The following is an 18,768-nucleotide window of genomic DNA, read 5'->3' on the forward strand; positions in this document are numbered from 1 at the left end:
CTCAGTAAGAAGATATTAACCCTTTCCAATCCACTGTCTGACCTCTGATGACATTATGATTTAAGGCTGTACAGCTCCGATGTTGGAAGACCTCCGTCGGGGTTCTCTTACTGTATATTGCCAGCCTCTCTGCTGTCGGAGCCTATCCAACGCGTCACCTCATGCAGTACTGGCTTTAGCCAGCAGATAGTGCCGTTGTATAGCAGCAGAAAAAGAGTAAGCCCCCTAGGAAAACCAGGATACAAATTGGATTGGAAAGGGTTAAGGACGACTACCGGCATATACAGTATGTTAGAGATATTAGTTTGCAGCCTAGAATTTAAGGTAAATAAGTACTTATATTTGGTGAAGGTGTGTAAATTCCCAAATGAACTATTTATGATTGTTAAAAAAACGGAGACCCCCCAAGGTGTTAAACTGTTGATGCCCATGCTAAATGTAACCTATAAAGCAAGATGACACCACTGCAGACTTAAAGGGGTATCTGATTGTAAACTATTTATGGCCAATTCTCAAGATAGGTCATCAACATTAGATTGGCAGGAATTCAGCGCCCAAGAAACCCGCCAATCAGCTGTTTGCCAGGCCAGTGCCCTTGTGGACTGAGATGATTTCTATAGGAAGTAGATGGCTCTCACTGCAGTGGTCAGGCTTGGTGTTACGTTCATGTGGGCAAACAAGCATCGGGCCCACACAAATGTGACCCAAAGAGTATCGAATGGGGACCAACTGACAAGACGGACAGACTGTGAGGTAATAGAGCTGGCACTCAGAACACAGAAGGGGAAACTGACCCTGTGCTGAAGGGAAGATGGCAAGGCCCTACCTAATAGCAGAGTGATCGCCTCGATAAAGGCAGCCCCTATGCTGGATCCTCAGCCCTCGCTCTCCCAGAATAGGTGGTACACGGAACCAGGACAAGTACTGACAATTTAAATGCACAAACAGGAAACTGAAAGATGACAAACACACTTACCACTAAACCTCACAAGCTAAAGCAGATGATAAAGCTGAATATAAAAACGAAGGATTAGTTCGTGCATTGGCCAATCAACTTAAGCCACAAGCCCAACGATCAAGGGTCCTCATGTCTCGCGGTCCCTACTCTAGCATGACACATAATCAGGCAACACAGGACACAAAACACACAGCAAGCTGCAAAGCAAGATGTCCAGACACTACACACACAACAAGCTGCAAGGAGACATGACACATACACTGACAGACAAGACTGAGGAGATACAACTTCCTCTTGCAGAGGGGCTGGAGTATATATCTACACCCAGACCCAGGATATTGGCTGACCTGAGCAAGCACACCCAGCAAGCTCAATTAACCCCTCACCTGTGAAGATGTGCACCAGAAAACAACAGGTCCCAGATGCACAACCTAACACATGGTATTGCAAGTTACGCTCCTATTGAAATGAAAGGTAAATTTAGCTACAATACCAAGCCTGCCCACTGTAGTAAGAAGCAGAGCTGTTTCTTTCCTACAGAAATCAGTTCAGTGCACAAAAACACAGACCTGGTGATCAGAGGGGGACAAACTTCTACCAATCTACTATAGATGATCCATCTTGAGGATTTGCCATCAATAGTTAACAGCTAGACAACCCCTTTAGAGAGGTTGTCCCATGTCGAGCTATTTTGTTGAAGGAAACAGACAGCTTTATACATTGCGCAGTGGCCTGATTTGGTACTGCAGGCTGAGTCCCATTCACTTCAATAGGATTCAGCTTGTAGTACCAACTTAAGCCGCTGTGCAATGTACAGAGCAGTCTGCTTCCTGTAGCGAATTGGCTAGAAGTGGGACAACCCCTTTCAAGATGCAGCACTTTCAATATCATTTTTTCTTTGCTACTTAGCTATGAAGCTCCACTATGAAACCCCCCAGTGCATTTTTTATGTTAATAATACATTTTTGCTTCCTCAGTTGCTCATGCATCACTATTTATTCAGAATTCATCTGTCACCGCTTGCTGTGTAGTCCTGATGCTGGTATTCTCCTATAAAAATGAAATAGAACAGATTTGGCATGGCTGGCTTACAGTAAGTCGGGATGGTGTGTGATTTTCTCAGTCTGAATTTACATCTTAACCCTTTCCAATCCACTGTATGATATCTAAAGACATTATGATTTAAGGCGTTGGAAGACGTCCATCGGGGTTCTCTTACTGTATATTGCCAGCCTCTCTGCTGTTGGAGCCTATCCAATGTGTCACCTCATGCAGTACTGGCTTTAGCCAGCATATAGCGCCATTGTATAACAGCAGAAAAAGAGTAAGCTTCCTAGGAAAACCGGAATACAAATTGGATTGGAAAGGGTTAAAGGGAACGTGTCACCTCCCTGCAGAACCACAGGCTAAGTTATGGGGCTGTTAGGGGAGGTGACAGGAGGCCGGGTGATGTATTTTTTATACTCACCTGCTACCGTGATCCAGGCGGTGAGCGACATGAAAATCTGACACTTTTCAGAGTCCTGAGAACGAGCGCTATCCCATAGACTTGCATAGGAGAGCGCTCTCTCTCGGGACTCTGGGAAGAGTCAGATTTTCGTGCCGCTTGTTGACTTCAGACGGGGACACCACTCGATCGCGGGAGCGGGAGAGTATAAAGAATACATTACCTGGCCCCCTGTCAGGTACCCTAACAGCACCATAACTTAGTTTAGGGTACTGTAGCGGGGCGGCAGGTTCTCTTTACAGGGATTGTCTAGGTTTCAAACAAATGGCTGCTCTTACAAAAATAGCACCACACTTGTCTACAGGATATGTCTGGTATTGCGGCTCAGCTCTATTGAAGTAATTGGGGCTTAGCAGTAATACCTTACACAACCCAAGGAGAGAAGTAACCTTGTTTTCAGAAAAGAGCAGCCATGTTTTTCTAATCTTTAATAACACAATTAATGTGAATGGCTTTTAACTCTCTAATTGTTTTTAGGTCCAACATCATTTTTAAATATACCTTAAATAATGCTTGAGCTCATTTTCGGGGGACATAGAGGTCCAGATCATCTGTTTTTCTCTATGTATTCATAGAATTAAAGGGTAAAATTTTGTCTGTCTGCAGCAAAGACTATCAAGAGCTGTAGAAGAGACTTCCAATCATCTAAAAAGGTTTTTTGCAACTTTCTTTTCCATAGGGAAACAATGACATTCTGGTGTGATTTTACTGCAAATCCCAAGTCACTTTGTTTCCATGGAGCCCAAGCATTAATTTATGCGAAGAATTTGGAGCTCTGTATCAGAAAATCCGGACCCCAACCACCATAAATATATATTTAAAAAATAGATTTAAAATGTGGACATTCACTTAAGTCTGTATTCAGATGACTATTTGCAAGTTGTGCTCAAGTAACCTGAGTGCAGCATGCAGATACCCATGATAAACTGTCTGCTAAACATGGACCCCGCATATTGCATGTACTATTCTTCACTTTGCAAACAGATGAAAATAGTGCATGCAGTGATTTTTCTTTTAAATGGTAGTGTGAATAGCCTCATGCAGCGCCCTAATATACAGCCATGTGAATGGAAGCACCGGGCTTTCTGGTTGTTGCCTATCTGAAGTTTATAGAACTTATTCAATTAAACTTTGGATTTTAAGATGCCATAGTTCAACAAAATAACTTTAGAACATTCAGAAAAATGTAAACAAAGCGCACAGAATGGAAGACTTTCCCGAATCTTTAGCCTGGAATTTAACACCTCCTTGCTTCAAGCTAAAGAATGTTAAAGGGCCACTCCAGCGAAAGCACATTTTTCCATGCCTGTCCCCTCATCTGATTGCCTGTCACACTCTGGATGCCTCCTTTGTGTATTCCAGCCACTTCTCTCCAGTACAGCTCCATGTCTTGATCCTTAACAAACACCATCTCGATGCTGAGATTTTTTACTTTCACTTTCAATCAATCCCATGATGCATCAAGCCATCATTAGTTAAGGCTATACAATTTTTGCCTGCAAGGAGGGACAGTTTAATTATCATTACCTCCTATATTTACCTAAATAAGCTACAGACCATAAGTATACAGTCAGGAGGATGAGCTGTGATTTCCTCTATTATAACTGTGTGACAGGATCTGTGTAAAAACAATCAGCTACTATGATAGGAGTGTCTATCTTCCTCTAAGCAGTTTTTATAGTAGATCCATGTAACAATATCACACAAACTGAAAAATTGACCAACAAAAGGATCCATAACCCTCAAGTAAATCTGAGCTGGTCAGAATTGAGATCGAATAACCATCTTAGCAAAAAGGGAAAACTCAAATGCAGATGTGAACAAGCCCTTATTCTGTCTCCTATATTTCACATATAGCTATCACGTAGCTAAGATATAGTATGGGAAATATTTATATTTAACCCATTGCTGTGGTTTAGACGAGCAGCATAGGAAATTATATTTTTAATTCAAGGAAATATTTTAATTCAAGTGTGATTTTTCTATTCCCAGGTAATCTGCTATGGAGTGGTTATTATTCTAGCAGATTTGGCAAATCTTGCAAGTACAGCGCTAACCATAACCATTCAGAAAGACTGGATTGTAGTTATTACAGGAGATAACAGAAGCCAACTGGCCGGTGAGACTTGGATAAATACACAGTATTCAAGCATTTGGTAGTTCTCCAGGACTTGAGCAGTGATAAAAAGAACTTTTCTGTCTTCTCTACTGAGTGCGCAGATCTTTTAAAGGTTTTATTTGTAGTTTTAAAGCTTTACAACTAACTTTGCTGGACAGTAACATTTCTACATAAGTTAGGTATATTAATGTATCTAGGCATTATAGAGAACTGACAGTATAAAATGTCAATTCTATCTTTGACAGTCCCATTAAAATGAAAGGAGCAGCAGTGTTCAATTCAAGGGCACTTTGGACTTTCTTTCTCATGACTGGTGAAGGTCCCGATGGTCGGACCCCAAACAGTCAGATAGTTATCCCCTGGATAGGGGATAACTTCTTTTCGTGAGACAACTCCTTTAAGGGCAAGGTCCAGTGTCCTTTTCTCTTATTACTTTTTGATGTTCACTTGTTCTGATGTTTAGTTGTATTTCTGTGTTGCTTTCTCTAATTATGTAGGGCTGCAGAATATATTGATGCTGTATAAACAAAGGTTATTCTCATCACACTAGAGTACTATACAGTATATGGGGATTTACAATGGCATACGAAATACAATTATAACAGTTACAAACAAGCATACTGTAAGAAAGCAAGTATTAAAGGGAACCTGTCATCACCTTTGTTCCCCATAAACTATGTTATGGGGTTCGAAGTTGAGGGAACATGGACTTGAGGCACCCAGTGAGTATGAAACACAGTTCCCCAGGCTCCCTGTTTCCTCACCTTTGAGCCTCATAATGTAATTTATGGGGCTCAAATGTGATGACCTGTTCCCTTTAAATGGCTGTGTCTGTGTTGGAATACAACAGAAGCGTCAAACTCATTTTCACAGAGGGCTGCATCAGCCTTCAAAGGTTATTAGAAGACTTTATAGTATTAGTGACTCCTATAGTGGTTGCACTAGTAATAGTGACCCCCATTGTAGCACCAGTAGTAATAGTGACCCTCATAGTGACTCCGTAGTGGCCCAAATAATAATAGGGACCCCCATTGTAGCCCTAGTAGTATTAGTGACCCTCATAGTCACTCCATTTAAAATAGTGACCCCGTAGTGGACCAAATAATAATAGGGACCCCCATTGTAGCCCCAGTATTAAAAGTGATTTTCAGAGTCCCCCCAGTAATAATAAGGACCCCCATATGGCCTCAGTAGTAATAATGACACCCATTGTGGCACCAGTAGTAATAGTGACTCCAGTAATAAAAGTGAATCCCATAGTGGCCCCAGTTGTAATAGGGACCCACATAGTAACCACAGTAATAATAGGGAACCTCATAGTGGGCCCAGTAGTAATAGGGCCCCCTATACAGTGGCTTCAGTACTAATTTTGGCCCCTATTGTGACCCCAATGTGGCTCCAGTAGTAACAGGATCCCCCATAGTGGTTCCAGTAGTACTAGTGCCACCCATGGTGGGTTCACTATTAATGCTGTCTCCTATATTTGCCCCAGTAGTAATAGCGACCCCCCCCCCCATCCTCCACCATTGGTCTCTGGCCAGGCAGCATCACTACAGGCATTCCATTCACCGAGCCTGCAGCACTGCGGCAGCTGCTGTTTAGTCTGTGACCGCTGACCTCTTCCTTTGGCTGCATACAGGATGGCACATGTAGACATTGTGCAGGAGAGGTCAGCAGTCATAGACTCTTCACTGCCGCCACCAGACCGGAGCTACAGGCTGGGTGAGTAAAATGCCTGTTAGGTTGCTGCACAGCCAGTGGGCCACAAACATGTTTGAAATCATGGCACTGGACGATACTTTGCAGCGCTGCGATTTTCGAGCGCTGTCTGCTCTATTTTTCGGCATTTAGTGCACCTCATCACCCATCACAATGATGGGGTGCACTACAATATGCTGTCGGCTGCAGGGAGCTGCGGACAAAAACTAAGATTAATTCACAGCAAAGCCGCGTCCATGTGCGAGAGGACCCTCAATGTTTGTAAAAAAAATAATTACATGTTAATTACTAAAGCGCTGAAACAGAATTATTCATTTGTTCTCGCTTTTGTTACATTTGCTTTGATGCATCCGTATGCTGCAGGCCGGATGAATATAGATGATTTTGTTTCCTTTGAGCTTTTATAATTAGTGTATCTTTACATGTGATATTTCCTGAGCTTTTAATTATTGCCATTTATTTGCCCTTTGTGCAGAAACCAAGTATACAAAATTAATTAGATTGTACTAATTGTGTGTATAATTAATTCACTCTATAAAAGCAGCATTTATAATGTCCAGACTGGTTGGGGATTCATCACCCAGGACCCCCATTAATCAGCTTCTACATGACGCTGACACTGCAGTAGTAAGCCTCCAATCACTTCAATAGGAACCTTGCCTGTAATATCAAGTCACTCCACTGCAGTAGGAAAGGAGCTGTCTAATTCCAGCACACATCAGCTCCATGTACATTACAAGCACACTCGCCTGGCAAAGAGCCGATTGTTGGGGGTCCTGGGCAGCAGAGACACACTCCAATCAATTATTGCTGGTCTATCCTGAGGATAGGCCATCAATAGTTTAAAGCTGGACAGCCCCTTTAATATGCATATACGTAACATCTGTATTAAAGGCACCGTCTAACATCAGAATATACATTATGCAAACCGTGGGCCACTTTTTTGGCTGAAATTATAGTGCCATGTACTGCTGTCTGCTCCACTGCCAACTACCCTACAGATGCTCCCGTTATTTTTCACCTCCTTTTTGGTATCAGCTATAAATATATAGCAAAAATTGGAAAGCTGTGCTACAAAATTCCCCATCTGCAAGTCATGTTATAAAAGACATCCTATAAGTCTTTCCCTGTCATAGATGTCCTAGTGACTATCGCAGAAGATCCAACATGGTGGTTTGCGACTCCCCCCCCCCCGTGATGACGCATTGATATTGAAATGCCTTCAGTGTTTGCAATGCCATGTTGCCCTGGAGCCCCAGCCACAGTGGAGAACTAACCTTACAGTAGTATAAAACTATGTTTTAACCATGGATCGCACATCGTTTAGCAATTATGTGTAATAAAGTGCATAAATCTTTCTGATCTTTATTTCAAAATTATAGGGATGAATGCAACTGTAAGAAGGATGGATCAAGTAATTAATATCTTTGCCCCATTATCAGTGGGTCAAGTTATGACTTGGGCTTCTAATGTGGTTGGCTGCGGTTTCATTCTTGGTTGGAATCTGGTTTCACTGCTCGTGGAATTTATCTTCCTCTCCAGAGTTTATAAAATGGTACCTCAACTGGCTGTAAAGCCACAGCAATCCATCGGAGAGCATTACATAGAGCGACAACTGGAACTTAGAAATGTGCAAGGTACAATATGTTACAGAAATAAGATAAAAGTTTGTAATCACTTGTGCAGAACATTCGAATAGCCACTAAGGGCTCATGCATACAACCATGTATATGTAATTCAGATACCGATATAGTAATGGTGCTGTCCTATGGGAATGCTGCAGGATACAGTTTTTTCTTTCTTGTAGGCTACTGTTCTGTCTAAGCCAGACGCCAAAACACCTCATCCAGGTCAGATGTAATAGTTGTCCAAAAGGACAGATATACACCCTTGTAAAAACTCGGAAACCAAAAATAACCAATAATAAAACTAAACAAGGGCTAAAAGGGAAATCTCACGCTATTGTTCTGATCTAGGAAACCCTGCCTAAAATGGGGCAATTACCCTGACGAGGGTTGCCTCACGTCCAGAACCCCAGGATTGCCTAAAGTGCCCCTAGATAGATAATGGAAAGGCTATGGACTGATATAAATAGCAATTGTCCAAACTATTTAGGAAGCAGATGTAATACCACACTAACAAGTAGTATGTAAATCAGGGACTTATCTGAACGAAGGAAGACACCAGGGAGAAGAAGACAGGACCAGAACTCCATCAACAGAGGAATAACTGGTGCCGTCTGAGAGGAGGGGTCAGAATTTATATACTACAATAAAAGCTGATTGGCCGGCTGGGAAAACAACCTCCCCACTGGCCAATCAAATCCCGCAGCAGCAGAGTGATGAATTTCAGGGCGCATGAGCTAATACTGCAGTCACATGGGCCAGGCTGTTGTGACATCCACCTGGACCCGCTTCCGTGCCATGGCCATTGTGCTGTGACACAGGTAGTATATGGTGCAATATATGACATGCAATATTGTCTATATTATCCACATTTTTGGCCTCAGATACAGATGTGGGCTTAAAATTGCTCGTTTGTTCAGTCTGTAGCAAATTCATCACTTGGAAGAAAGTTCTAGGAAATTGGGAGTCGGGGGATAATGACTTTTATAAGTCTGATGGCTAATACAAGGGGACCGCTCATATTATCTTAACAGAATGAATAGGTGCTATATTCATGCTTCAGAAGGGGCAAGTAAACTCAGCTTTATTTAAATGATGCAGTAATCTACTTCATATTTTCAGAGTAATATTTTTCTATATATTGAAAATATATCAAAGCTGTTTTGTCATTTGGCACTGCTTATTGTAATATTGTGATGAGATATTAAAATGAAACTAGGGGCAAATTTTCATGCATAGTAAAATGGACCTACTAAAATCAAACAGCATACGTGAGTCATTAAAGTGACCCTCCGATCCGGAAAACAAAGATGGCTGCACCGCTTCTCTGACTACCTGACGCACACTGCATGCTGATCTGTCTGGCCAGCACTGGTTAATCAAAGCAGGTGTGGTGTCTTAGACTAATGATACATATTAATGCACTTTGTGCATCAGGTAGTCAGAAACGCTGGTACGTCCATCTTTGCTTGTCCATGGCTGGAAGGTCATTCATTTCATTTTCTGTCTGATCCCCCAAATGCAGTTTCCTAGGTGCTGTGTACACTATAGGTCCAGGGTTGCCAAGCTGATTTTTTTATTTTTCTGGACAACTTATCCAAAAATCACAGACAGACATTTTTTATGGACACATTAAAAAACTATACTGAATGCTAAAAAGGTTATCCATGTCTGTAGGTCAGATACTGATATAAACTCATAACCGGCATTTATAGAAAATTGTAGAATTATAATTATAGTCATAATAACATGCTCAAGTACCACCAGCCTCAAAAAGTTAACCCTTTCCAATCCAATTTGTATCCTGGTTTTCCTCGGGCGCTTACTCTTTTTCTGCTGTTATACAACGGCGCTTTCTGCTGGCTAAAGCCAGTACTGCATGAGGTGACACGTTGGATAGGCTCCGACAGCAGAGAGGCCCCGACAGTTAGAGAACCCCGACAGACGTCTTCCAACATCAGAGCTGTACAGCCTTAAATCATAATGTCTTCAGACCTCAGAGAGCGGATTGGAAAGGGTTAATGGATGCATCTAATATTTTTCACACATACTGGAAAAAAGTCAATCCAGGAATTTCTCAGCAGTTGGGAACCCTTTATCAGTCCTTTATTCTAGAGGCAATAACAACTACTGCTGCATGTAGCGGGATTTACAGCAGAAGACACTCAGTACTCTGCAGCCGTCAACTGAAGCTTCACCTCAAAGACGTCTTATTCTCCACTCCCTTTTAGATAATTCTGCCTGCTTTCTGCTTCAAATGCAGAGAGAAGCAGCTGAGGCCGTGTCCAAATTATGTCTGTGAGCTCAATTTAGCACAGGGGTGGGCAATTAATTTTCCCATGGGGCCACATGAGAAATTGGAATGGTTTTAGAGGGCCAGACCAACATACGAAGGCTCCATGCACATTGCCTTAATGGGGCCGTATTCCAGCCGCCCGATTTGCGGCCAGAATACGGCCGCCATTGAAAATGAATGGCGCTGTAATATCTAGCAAATCTTCAGATACCCGTGCCCGCTCTGCCTCCGTCAAGTTCTTGTATTTCTCTCCGTGTTTAGTCTCATAATGGCGATGCAAATTGTAATCTTTAAATACAGCTATCTGCTCTCCACAAACTAAACACACAGCTTTACCTTTGGTTTCAGTAAATAGATATTTAGAAGTCCATTCTTTGTTAAAAACTCGGCATTCTGCATCAATTTTTCTTTTTTTAATGTTAGCCGCCATATTTAAGGGTTAACAGCTAACCTCGGAAAATAGATTTTTTTAATACACAGTAGTATGCTCCTAGGAGAGGGCACAGAGAGCTGCCCCAAGAAGAGAGATTAAAAAGTGAATATTATTAGTATTATTATTCTAATTACAATGCAAAGGGAAAAGTCCTGACACTTACCAATGACGAGCGTGGAACGATTGTCCTGGCACTCCCCAAGGTCCGCAACGAGCATCCTGGCACTCAGAAGTTACAGTGGCATCACTTACTCAGCATCGGGAAGCAGTGAAACTACAAACTCCGAAGCCTTGTCCATTTTGTTAACTTATGTGCTGTTTAATAAAGTTATTCAAGCCTACGTCATTGGTAGAGGTGCTTGAATAAGTAAGGCCTGAATAACTATTAGCACAGAAGTGAACAAAATGGACAAGGCTTCGGAGTGCATAGTTTCGCTGCTTCCCGTTGCTGACACCGGACTCATTGGTGAGTCACCAGGACACTCTTTGCGGGCCGGTCCGAGCTATTCAGCGGGCCGGATGTGGCCCGCGGGCCATGCTTTGCCCAGGTCTGAGTTAGCATGTACGCTGGGTAAAACCTCCCGACATACGCACTTATGGCTCTTTTACACAAGCACATATTGAACGCGCTTTCGAAAAGATAGTTCTATCTTCTGGCCGGGATACGGCGGTGGCCCCCATAAACTCCTATGGGATTGCCGGAGAAGGGAGGTGGAAGGGAGTTTAGCAGCGTGTCTGCTAAACTCCCATCCTCTTCCCTCCGCCCCTTGGCGGCTGTTTACAGTGGGAGGGGGCAGGACAGGGTGGGAGCTAGTTGCTAAGCTCCCTCCCCTGTCCCATTATTAGCAGCCAACAAAGGCCCCCCAAAGGCCGGAGAGGGGGCGGGAGCTTAGCACATTACCTTCCGCCCCCTCCCCGAAAGCCGGCAAGGGGAGGCAGTTTAGCAAACTGTCTCCTCCTGTCCTACGTTATGCCAGGCTCGGCATATACTTGCCGCACCTGGGCCGTCTGAACAGGCGCACAAATGGGAGATTTGTGTGCCAGTTCATGTGATCTTCGGTGATGCTGTGGCCATGACACGGCCGACTGAAAATTGCCTACGCCCATGTGAATGAGTCCTAAGCTAGGATTCCGCTAGCCTGATGGAGACAAAAAGTGACATTCTAGCCTCCTTCTGGCTGGTATGAATCGTTTGACTGCATTAAAAGAGTATGGCATAGTTAGCGTTGTCACCTAATTACCGACTGGTAATTAAGTCCAAAGGCCAGAGCCGGTATTTACTTTTTTACCATCCAGATTAATGGCCAGTAAAAAATAATGACTGGCAGCTGCAAGTACTTCCAGCTGGGCAGCAGCCCCACACCATCACGCATTTAGTTTACTCCGTAGCTCTGCCATCTGCATTCTTGAATGTTCTGCAGCACAGATGCCAAGTGTCAAAGGTTACGGTCTCTAATTACAGAAGGTAGGGAGTGAGTTAAATGCATGATGGTGTGAGCTTCTTTGGTTCAGAGTGGGGAAGAGACAAAGAGAGGGCTCTATTACTACTTAGGCTACTAACCGTGTCACTGTTACTACTGGGGCCACTGATGGGGAGCACTATTACTACTGGGGCCAGTAGTAGGGGTCTATTACTACTGCAACCACAAAAGGGGCACTATTACTAGTTGGGCCACTAAGAGAGACACTTACTATTGGGGCTACTAATACACTACTTCTATTGGGGCCACAATTACCAGGTGGGGCCACTAGAACAGAGCTAAAAACATACATCATGATAAGTCCCCAAACCATGCCCCCTTTTACCTTGGCCGGTATTGTGATAAAGCTGGCAAGCCTAGACATAGTGTAGTAGACGACACTAATCCATACAACAATATCCAGTTAGGAAACATCTACTACGTAGATTATATTATTTCCGTTAACATGGGAGCCTATGGGTGATGACAGAAGACATGGTCAGGCATATACATTGTGAGCTATTCTTGGGGTATGCTTTAACCCGTTTAGGACCAGCCACTGTAAATTTACGGTGGCTGGTCCTGGGCTTAGAGCACCGCCGATAGTAAAATTACGGTGGTGCTCGGAGTCTCCTGCCTCTGCAATCAGTCAGAGGCAGGAACGGGTTATCAGCTGTTAGTGACAGCTGATAACCCGGAGCAGAAGGCAGGAGGGGTTTTTAACCCTTCCTGCCTTCTGCTTCCCCGATATACAGTGCTCAATGAACACTGTATGGGGAAAGTGAAAGTAACATGTACTTTCACTACTGGAGCCTCGGGGGGGGGGGGGTGGGGGTCATGTGACCTCCCGGGATTCCCTGCTACTGCAGAGCTAGAGGGTCAGACTAGACCCTGGTAGCTCTGCAAGTGACTAATGTCACCACAGGGGTTGCTTTCCCCTGTAACTAGGGCTCCTATGGACGCCCCAGCTACAGTGGGAAAGGGTCAAATAAAGAAAAAAAAATGTGAATGTCCCATAAAGGTCTTATATGACGTCATGGGGGACATAGATAGTAAAAAACACAATTACATACATAAGTAAAACAAAACAACAGCATGTGGTGTTAAAGACCTATCGTTTACGGAACACATTGGAAACTAGCATATAAGGGACCACAGTGGAAAAATTAATGGCAGTGATATTTTTAAAATAACCCTAGAAGCTCCATATTCTGTCTTAAGGGATGTAGTTCTCTAATAATTTACTAATAAGTGACTTTTATTTCTGTAGGTGATCTTCCAATCTGCTCAGTCATAGGTGACTTCATTAGTACGCCGGCCATCCCCAGTGTATCACATGAAGAGGAGCCTCAGACTCCCCCAGCAGAAGGCACTTCAGCACTTCCAGGTTGCTTCCAAAAAGTACGCAGAATAATGCGTACCTGTACAGACGGCTGGAAATCCTACTACAGACAATCGGTCTTTTTAGCGGGTTTAGGATTGGCCTTCCTGTACACCACAGTCCTGGGCTTTGATTGTATTACTACAGGTTATGCCTACACTCAGGGGATAAGTGGCTCTCTGCTCAGCATACTCATGGCCGTGTCTGCCATCTCAGGATTAATGGGCACCTTTCTGTTTACCAAACTCAGAAGACATTACGGTTTAGTGGTCACAGGAATTATATCCAGCTGCCTCCATGTTAGTTGTTTAATGCTTTGCGTATTTTCAGTCTTTGCTCCAGGAAGCCCGTTTGACTTGGGCATTTTCTCTGTTATTATGGGTATGAATTCTTCTTCAAACACTGAGAAACTGCATCAGAACCAACTCCATATTTATCCATCTCAAGGGAATATCAACCAGCCTATCCTCCCAGACCGCTCCTCAATCCACTGGACTAACAATACTGTGTTGTTTGAGAGTGTCCGTGCCGGCGATCATCCAGACTCTTATATCTCAATCATACTGCTGTTTTCGGGAGTAATATTAGCGAGAGTGGGTAAGTGCATGCTGACTATCAAGTTAAAGGGGTTTTCTGGGCAAATGCAAGTGATGACCTATGCTCAGGATAGTTGATTGCCAGGGATCCCAAGCTGGTTGAAATCAGAGAGTGAAACTGCCACTGAGACTTCCTGCTATAACCCTGATGATAATTGCCAGGAATGCCGAGCGACAGATCCTTGGCAATCAACTATCGAAGATCTATTCTGAGAATAGGTCTCCATATACACCATTTAACATACATATTAACATAGTATGTAAGGCTGAATGAAGACAATGTCCATCTAGTTCAGTCTGTTTAACCCACACCCTCCCACCCCTTGTTGGTCCAGAGGAAGGCAAAAACCCCAAGCAGCTATTTAGCTCATTCGGAGGAAAAAAAATCCTTCCTGACTCCATAATGGCAGCCAGAGTAATCCCTGGATCAACATTTGAGATCAACAACCCTGCTGGTCACCCAATGTCTATATCCTGTAATAGCATAGCATTCTAGAAAGACATCTAGTCCGCTCTTAAACTCCTCTACCGATTTTGCCATCACCACGTCCTCAGGCAGAGAGTTCCACAATCTCGCTGCTCTTACAATAAAGAATCCCCTTCTATGTTTGTGATGAAACCTGCTTTCTTCTAGACATAGCGGATGCCCTCTTGTTACCGTCGCAGTCCTGGGTGTAAACAGATCATGGGAGAGATCCTTGTATTGGCCCCTCATGTATTTATACATAGTTATTTGATCGTCCCTTAACCATCTTTTTTTCCAGGGTGAATAATCCCAGTTTTGATAGCCTCTCTGGATATTCCAGTCCTCTCATACCGTTTATTAATTTAGTTGCCCTTCTTTGAACCCCCTCAAGCACTGCAGCATCTTTCCTGGACACCGGTGACCAGAAGGTCAACAATACTATTTACCCAGAAAACCTCTTAAAAGTTATTCCTAAATATACAGTGAGGCACATTTATGGATAAGCTCTCTCCAAGTGGTTCTGTTTTGTACCGCTTCTTTCAGTTCAGTCTTATATGAAGAACAGATTTTTTTGTCCAATTTTTGCTGCAATTTATGGCATACCTTTAATACACTTCCCTCAACTATTGTGAACCCTCCCCCCTGTAACAGTGCCATGCTTGTCCATGGTTTTGTGTCTGGTACTGCAGCTCAGCCTTGTTTAAAGCTTTGCTCCATTTTTGGGAAAAAATTCTGTCCTGTGATTGAAGGGGGTAATATTACATGTAGTTGTTCTTTTCAGCCATCCCTGATCTGCAGGTTCCAGTTCCTGTTTTCAGTCATCCAAGATGGCCAACGTAATCTTCAGACTACCCAATACCCACAGTTCATTGGTAGTGATTACCAATGCACCATTCCTGCTCTCCGATTGGCCAGAGCTGTACACGTGATCAGCAATGGCCAATGGCCAGAGAAATATGCAGTGTACATTAGGTAGTTACTAGAGATGAGCGAGTATACTCGCTAAGGCACATTACTCGAGCGAGTAGTGCCTTAGCCGAGTATCTCCCCGCTCGTCTCTAAAGATTCGGGGGCCGGCGTGGGTGACAGGTGAGTTGCGGCGGGAAGCAGAGGGGAGAGAGAGATCTCCCCTCCGTTCCTCCCCGCTCTCCCCCGCCCCCTGAATCCTTAGAGGCGAGCGGGGAGATACTTGGCTAAGGGACTACTCGCTCGAGTAATGTGCCTTAGCCAGTATACTCACTCATCTCTAGTAGTTACAAAACTGCTTTGGCCATCTTGAACAGCTGAAAAAAAAACTGGAACAGGAGGGGCAGCAGAGAACTGCAGGAAATATAACCTCATCTCCCAGGGTCACTTTAAAAAAATTGCTAACTGGCTTTGAATGTTAAAGGTAGATTTTAGAGTTGGTGACATATTTATCAAACTGATGCTTGACACTAAATATTGCAATGATATCTTCATATGCCCGGGTCAAGATCTCACTACCTAATATTAATGCACACTGAGGTGGTCTATTTTTTTATGAGATACTTGATTGTTCGACATATAATAATAATCTTTATTTGTATAGCGCCAACTTATTCTGCAGCGCTTATTACCTGCATGATCACCTGATCACATATATCACCTGCATGGCCTGCTTTACTTTTCTTGAACTTGGAGACTAATTTGTATCTTGAAAGGCAGATGTGCAAAAAGGAATTTACCATTCTGCAACCCTTTCATTTTGATATCCCATAGTCGTATTCTGCCCTGCAGAGCGGTCAGTAGTCCCGTGTTGCCCTATGTGAGGGCAGCTTAACCCCTTCCCATTATATATACATCCTAATTGCATATGCACCGGGCAGTTAGTATATCTATAGCCACCACAATGTATGTTGTATATGCAGCAGACGTGGAAGCCAAACTCACTCCATACATGACTGGTATTGGATGTCTTTGACAGCTGACAAACGCCTGCAACGATTGTGATTGAAGTTCTGACAGCGGCATTTAAACATCCTGTAAGGCCCCGCTGCGACGTGCCGTGGGGGTGTCACAGCAGCCTGGGGCCTTCTGAAGCCCCCCCCCCCCCCCCCTAACTGCCATAGTTGTTTGCCTAATAAAGTCATGTCTGTGGGAGCCTGTTAAAATACAGTATAATGCAATACCATAGTATTGCATTATACAGTACAAGCACCAAATACTTGGAAGCTCAGTTCCTGATGTAGACTAATTTAAAAAATATATTTATATTAAAGTTACCAAAATAAATTCTCAGTCATTGCATCTAAAAATTTGTATCAATGCATCTGTAAAGGTCCAATTTATTAAAATATCACATTATTAATCCCGTGTGATTAACCCCATAAGGGAAAACAAAAAAAGGCAGAATTGCTCTTCTTTGGTCACTCCATCTAAAAAAAAACCCAAAATCTAATAAAATGTGATCAAAAAGTTGTATGTTCCCCACAATGGTACCAATACAGAGTACAAGTCACCTTGTAAAAAGCAAGTCCTCATAAACCTCCACTGACAGCAAAATAAAATTATGAGGGTCAAAATATGGCAACATAAATAAAAAAAAGACAAGGTATTCTTGCACCATGATCATAAAACTACTCCCCCACCCCCTAAATGGTGCTATTGCAGGATTGTTTCCCCATTATGTCCTACTTAGAAATAATTAAAAGCCTTCCAATACATTATATGATGTTAAATGGTACCATTAAAAAAAGACAACTTGTCCTGCAGAAAACAAGTCCTCATATGGATATGTCATGCAAAAATATATATATTTAAATAATTTACCAGCCCTACTTCAAAATAACACCACTGTAAAAGTCATATGGTCAATCTCACATGTCCATTTAATTCTTATACTTCTGCTGGTCTTAATCTTTTTGTACTTTCTCTCCTGTAGGTCTATGGTCCTTTGACTTAACAGTGACTCAACTTCTCCAGGAGAACATTCCGGAATCAGAGCGTGGAGTCGTTAATGGAGTGCAAAGCTCGATGAATTACCTGATGGATCTCGTACATTTCATCATGGTCATTCTTGCTCCTCAGCCCCAACAGTTTGGGCTCCTGGTTATAATCTCGATCCTTTTTGTGATCGCTGGACACACCATGTATTTTTTTTATACCAAAAAATATAAAACAAAAGAGAGGGAATCACTAAATACTCCTGCCTGATAGTCTTGTGATTAACCATTTTCTAAATAGCTAGTGCTCTTTGTAGTATACTCTTCGTAGTAGGAGTTTTAGCATGAAGTGTTGGATAACTTTAGCAGACCTGTCCAATGTTCACCTAATCTGTTCCATTTCTTTTTATATTTTTATTTTATACATGAACCACCATATTCCATATACAGAATCTATTAACTTCACTGGAAATAAACTACATACATTACTTACAACTGTCTAAATTATAATTGTACTAATCTTAATTCTGAAGCATGTTGTCAAATGAGGTGGATTCTGATATATAGTCCGTTCAGCACTGATAGACAACTACAAAGTTTTTTATAAAGTTTTTCTTTTTTTGCACAGAGGCTTTTAGAATTGAGCATTTGCTTGGGTAATGAGGCCTCCCATTGAGGTTCGTGTTAGATTTTGTTAAAGAAATGACCCCATTAAGTCCTTAGTCGCACCACTTATGCTTTTTAGTTCACATCAGTACTTGCAAGCCAAAACCAGTAGTGGTTTCACAACACAGAAGGTGCTAAACACTGCGTAAGCCCAGGAAAAAGAACACATCTAGAAGTGATTAGCCATTTCAATCGGTGCGTTTGTTTGCTGTGTGCAAATCAACACGCGGGCACAAAAAGCGGGCAGTAAAATATGCAAATATGTGTGCAAAAAAAGAAGTTGCGCCTACAATTGCATTTCCGCTAGTGTAAAGCCGCCCTTAAGGCCAGATTCATACGAGCATGTGTGTATTTGCGCATACATCTGCGCCGGGCTTTGTGCATTTGCACGCGTTGTTACGTTTTTTTTACTGTACTTTTTGTGTGCACAATTGGACATGCAGGCATGGTGTCGTACATTCGAATGGCTAATTAGTCTAATTAGTTTCATATGTTCTATTTCTATTTGTAGCTGTGCAGGAAAAGAGGATATGCTGCATATTTTTTTGCACGACGGAATTGTACATGAAAAATACATGCTTCTGGTTATTTGGTCATATTTACCCCGGTTTGCCTTGAAGGTTTTCAGGTGCTCAGGCT

At 42.7% G+C, this 18,768-nt stretch overlaps 1 protein-coding gene across 1 annotated transcript in view; it reads left to right on the plus strand.

The window, feature by feature from the left end:
* LOC136587019 (solute carrier family 40 member 1-like) overlaps nucleotides 1-17,934 on the plus strand; it is a 60,720-nt gene extending 42,786 nt beyond the window's left edge. The window contains exons 4-8 of the mRNA XM_066585424.1: nucleotides 1,936-2,051; nucleotides 4,458-4,584; nucleotides 7,686-7,940; nucleotides 13,388-14,095; nucleotides 17,463-17,934. Coding sequence (XP_066441521.1) covers nucleotides 1,936-2,051; nucleotides 4,458-4,584; nucleotides 7,686-7,940; nucleotides 13,388-14,095; nucleotides 17,463-17,734 — 1,478 coding nt within the window. The 3' untranslated portion in view covers nucleotides 17,735-17,934. The remainder of the gene's footprint in view (nucleotides 1-1,935; nucleotides 2,052-4,457; nucleotides 4,585-7,685; nucleotides 7,941-13,387; nucleotides 14,096-17,462) is intronic.
* The last annotated feature ends 834 nt before the right edge of the window (nucleotides 17,935-18,768 follow it).

The sequence above is a fragment of the Eleutherodactylus coqui genome, chromosome 12, assembly GCF_035609145.1.
Source record: "Eleutherodactylus coqui strain aEleCoq1 chromosome 12, aEleCoq1.hap1, whole genome shotgun sequence".
NCBI lineage: Eukaryota > Metazoa > Chordata > Amphibia > Anura > Eleutherodactylidae > Eleutherodactylus > Eleutherodactylus coqui.